The following is a 5,000-nucleotide window of genomic DNA, read 5'->3' on the forward strand; positions in this document are numbered from 1 at the left end:
TGTGTGGGATAAAATGAGTTAGTCGCTCTCTTCACACTAGCCGACATGCGTGGCAAAAACAAACTGAACATGACCTGCATTAGGTTTGTTCATATATACGCATCTGTCAAAATAAAGTAACAAACTCAATATAACTGTTAAACAATGTAGTGTATTTGTACATTCACGAGCATTCGACATGTCACAATACAAATTAATAGCCAACCAACTTACGGACTTCAGTGATGTGTGTTGTTTGATTTCGTCTGCTTTTTGGGGTTGTGAGATTTGGAAAGGGAGGCAACTAACGCAAAAAATCGTGCCTTGCACAGGTTGAAAACAACATGTTTATTTTATCTTCTTCTTCTTCTTTTCTTTTTCTTTTTTTTTTTTAATTGTATGTACATATATCAACGAAATGCAGAGTAGTACTTTAAATTTTTATCCACCAAAGCAAAAACATTTATTTCTGTTCAGTAGATGGTTTTCTTTACAATAATCATACTCAGACGGTAAATCTTCAAACTGAACAAGTCTTACATCGCCAATCGCAACAATAAACAGCAGCCAAGCTACCTGTTGATTGAGACCACCTCCCCTTCTCTCCTGCCCGGACACCACACCTAGATTTGATGAACCACGCCTCACACACCCAACATGGTGGCCCCACAAACGGTACGCTTTCTCTTGGCAGCAAGGAATGGCAACGTGTCAGTCCTGCAGTCAGAAAAACTGACAGAGGCTGTGCAAGACGACCATGGGGCTACCTGTTTGCACTACGCAGCGAGAGGCGGAGCCATAGAGGCTCTGGAATTCCTGGTCAACTCTCGGGGCTTCAAGCCGACGAGAAGAAGCAATGTGGGGGCCACTGCTCTTCATGATGCGGCAGCATCGGGTCAGCTGGACACCTTGAAGTGGCTGTTGCAGCAGTGTGAAGTGAAGGTGGATGACCAAGACGGGACTGGAGCCACGGTGACTCAGCTGTCAGCGCGGTACGGCCACACCCAAACCCTGCAATGGCTTCTGGATGAAACCAACTGTGATGTTTTGAAAAAGTCGGCCAGCGGGGCAGTGGCCCTCCATTTTGCGGCAGAAGGGGGTCACTTGGAATGTGTCAAGCTCCTGATTGCCGAAGCACCGAGGTAAGATCAGCTACAATGTTGGCTGGGCAGGGAAGACTGGGCAGAGTGGGGTGGGGTGCTGCATTGGGGGTGGGGGGCGGGGGGGATTGTGTAATTGTGACAGTTCCAGCATTGTGACAGGTCAGTTACTGTGTCAGTTCCGTCACTATGTGATTGTGACAGTTCCGTCACTATGTGATTGTGACAGTTCCATCACTGTGTGATTGTGACAAGTCAATTTCTGTGTGATTGTGATTGTGACAGTATTGTGACAGGTCCATCACTGTGTGATTCACTGATTGTGATTGTGACAGTATTAGGTATAGAATAGGGACGAAGTAGGCCTTGCGGCCTTTTTGATGTCCCTTCTTTTTCGTCAACATTGAGTAGTGTCTGCATTGCATGCGGTAATTTTCCTACGAGTAATTTAATCATCATATTCATACTTTTTTATCTTTACATTTATATCAGCGTCCAGAAGATTCTTGAATTGGTTAAGAGTTGGTGCTGTTTTGGTTAGTTCTGTCACAGTATTGTGACAGGTCCATCACTGTGTGATTGTGATTGTGACAGTATTGTGACAGGTCCATCACTGTGTGATTGTGATTATGACAGTATTGTGACAGGTCCATCACTGTGTGATTGTGACAGTATTGTGACAGGTCTATCACTGTGTGATTGTGATTGTGACAGTATTGTGACAGGTCCATCACTGTGTGATTGTGACAGTATTGTGACAGGTCCATCACTGTGTGATTGTGACAGGTCCATCACTGTGTGATTGTGACAGGTCCATCACTGTGTGATTGTGATTGTGACAGGTCCATCACTGTGTGATTGTGACAGGTCCATCACTGTGTGATTGTGATTGTGACAGGTCCATGACTGAGTGATTGTGACAGGTCCATCACTGTGTGATTGTGATTGTGACAGGTCCATGACTGAGTGATTGTGACAGTTCCATCACTGTGTGATTGTGACAGTTCTATCACTGTGTAATTGTGACAGGTCCATCACTGTGTGATTGTGATTGTGGCAGGTCCATGACTGAGTGATTGTGAGAGTTCCATCACTGTGTGATTGTGACAGTTCCATCACTGTGTGATTGTGACAGTTCTATCACTGTGTGATTGTGATTGTGACAGTTCCATCACTGTGTGATTGTGAGTTCCATCACTGTGTGATTGTGACAGTTCCATCACTGTGTGATTGTGATTGTGACAGTTCCATCACTGTGTGATTGTGAGTTCCATCACTGTGTGATTGTGACAGTTCCATCACTGTGTGATTGTGACAGGTCCATCACTGAGTGATTGTGACAGGTCCGTCACTGAGTGATTGTGATTGTGACAGGTCCATCACTGTGTGATTGTGACAGGTCCATCACTGTGTGATTGTGATTGTGACAGGTCCATGACTGAGTGATTGTGACAGGTCCATCACTGTGTGATTGTGATTGTGACAGGTGCATGACTGAGTGATTGTGACAGGTCCATCACTGTGTGATTGTGACAGGTCCATCACTGTGTGATTGTGATTGTGACAGGTCCATCACTATGTGATTGTGACAGGTCCATCACTGTGTGATTGTGATTGTGACAGTTCTATCTCTGTGTGATTGTGACAGGTCCATCACTGTGTGATTGTGAATGTGACAGATCTATCACTGTAATTGTGACAGGTCCATCACTGTGTAATTGTGATCATGACAGGTCCATCACTGTGTGATTGTGATTGTGACAGGTCCATCACTGTGTGATTGTGATCATGACAGGTCCATCACTGTGTGATTGTGATTGTGACAGGTCCATCACTGTGTGATTGTGATTGTTACAGTTTCATCACTGTGTGATTGTGACAGTTCTATCACTGTGTGATTGTGACAGGTCTGTCACTGTGTGATTGTGACAGTTCTATCACTGTGTGATTGTAATTGTGACAGGTCCATCACTGTGTGATTGTGATTGTGACAGGTCCATCACTGTGTGATTGTGACAGTTCTATCACTGTGTGTGATTGTGATTGTGACCGGTCCATCACTCTGTGATTGTAATTGTGACAGTTTCATTACTGTGTGATTGTGACAGTTCCATCACTTTGATTGTGATTGTGACAGGTCCATAACTGTGATTATGACAGTTCCATCACTGATCCATTGCAGTTTTATTGATTGTGTGATTGTCCATATATAGTGATATTGATGCTCTGGTGTCTCATACACAGGAGTGCATTGCAGACCTAGAGGACTGGATGACTCGATAAACTGCAACTGAATGAAGAAAAGACTGATCTTATGATAGCCTGCCCCAAAATGTTTTGTCATCGCCCTTCCTTTCCTGACTCACTTTTCACTTTCACTTTCACTTTCTCAAGGAGGCGTCACTGCGTTCGGACAAATCCATACACGCTACACCACATCTGTTGAGCAGATGCCTGACCAGCAGCATAACCCAACGCGCTTAGTCAGGCCTTGAGTGCATGCTTACATATTTGTGTACCTATGAAAGTGGATTTCATTTTACGTAATTTCGCCAGAGGACAACACTCTCGTTGCCATGGGTTCTTTTTCAGTGCGCCAAGTGCGTGCTGCACACGGGACCTCGGTTTATCGTCTCATCCGAAAGACTAGACGCTCAGTTTGATTTTCCAGTCAAACTTAGGAGAAAGGGCGAGAGCGGGATTCGAACCCACACCCTCACGGACTCTCTGTATTGGCAGCTGAGCGTCTTAACCACTCTGCCACCTTCCTCCTTCCTCCTGACTCAGTTCTGATCAAAAGCATTCCAGTTTCACTTTCTTCGTTTGTTCGCTGTCATGGTGTGATTCTTGACTGTCTCTTTCCTTTCAACAGCACTTTTTGAATATCTGTAAAGCTGCCTATGTGGAACTGTGTAGGATCAGTTCTGTCTACCACCATCTGTCCACTGATGCAACCAAAACTTTTTTGTGTGCTCGTGTTCTCTCCAGAATGGATTAGTTTCTGCAGTTCTCTGTTGCCCGGCCTTCCCAGATATCAGAATTTAGAGTACTTAGATTTCAGCTCATTCAGAATAATGCTTTCAGACTCATTTGCAGAGCAAATATATCAGAATTTAGAGTGTTTAGATTTCAGCTAATTCAGAATATAGCTTTCAGACTCATTTGCAGAGCAAATATATCAGAATTTAGAGTATTTAGATTTCAGCTAATTCAGAATAACGCGTTCAGACTCATTTGCAGAGCAAATATATCCGAATTTAGAGTATTTAGATTTCAGCCCATTCAGAATAACACTTTCAGACCCACTTGCAGAGCAAATATATAAGAATTTAGAGTATTTAGATTTCAGCTCATTCAAAATAACACGTTCAGACTCATTTGCAGAGCAAATATATCAGAATTTAGAGTATTTAGATTTCAGCTAACTCAGAATAACGCTTTCAGACTCATTTGCAGAGCAAATATATCAGTTAGAATTTAGAATACTTAGATTTCAGCCCATTCAGAATAACGCTTTCAGACTCATTTGCAGAGCTTTTTAATCTGACCACGACTTCAAGCTATCTACTCTGACATTTCCTGCAGTCACTAAGTCTGGCCCATGCCTGTCTCTGATCAAACAGACTTCAAGCTATCTACTCTGACATTTCCTGCAGTCACTAAGTCTGGCCCATGCCTGTCTCTGATCAAACAGACTTCAAGCTGTCCACTCTGACATTTCCTGCAGTCACTAAGTCTGGCCCATGCCTGTCTCTGATCAAACAGACTTCAAGCTATCTACTCTGACATTTCCTGCAGTCACTAAGTCTGGCCCATGCCTGTCTCTGATCAAACAGACTTCAAGCTGTCCACTCTGACATTTCCTGCAGTCACTAAGTCTGGCCCATGCCTGTCTCTGATCAAACAGACTTCAAGCTATCT

General features: G+C 43.7%; 2 protein-coding genes across 7 annotated transcripts in view; one reads left to right on the top strand and one right to left on the bottom strand.

The window, feature by feature from the left end:
• Positions 1–671, bottom strand: part of LOC143302131 (beta-1,3-galactosyltransferase 6-like) — a 9,349-nt gene extending 8,678 nt beyond the window's left edge. Inside the window, exon 1 of one of the 3 annotated variants that reach the window (XM_076616681.1) lies at positions 556–671. The gene's annotated coding sequence lies outside the window, so the exon portion shown is untranslated. Of the gene's footprint in view, positions 1–213; positions 267–555 lie in introns of those variants that run through there. The other 2 variants (XM_076616680.1, XM_076616682.1) reach the window with 2 other exon arrangements.
• The window catches only part of LOC143302129 (uncharacterized), an 82,042-nt gene continuing 77,598 nt past the window's right edge, over positions 557–5,000 (top strand). For all 4 annotated transcript variants that reach the window (XM_076616676.1, XM_076616677.1, XM_076616678.1 and 1 more), the window contains exon 1: positions 557–1,121. In XM_076616676.1, coding sequence (XP_076472791.1) covers positions 637–1,121 — 485 coding nt within the window. In that variant the 5' untranslated portion in view covers positions 557–636. The remainder of the gene's footprint in view (positions 1,122–5,000) is intronic.

This window comes from Babylonia areolata, chromosome 28 (genome assembly GCF_041734735.1).
Source record: "Babylonia areolata isolate BAREFJ2019XMU chromosome 28, ASM4173473v1, whole genome shotgun sequence".
NCBI classification, from domain to species: domain Eukaryota; kingdom Metazoa; phylum Mollusca; class Gastropoda; order Neogastropoda; family Buccinidae; genus Babylonia; species Babylonia areolata.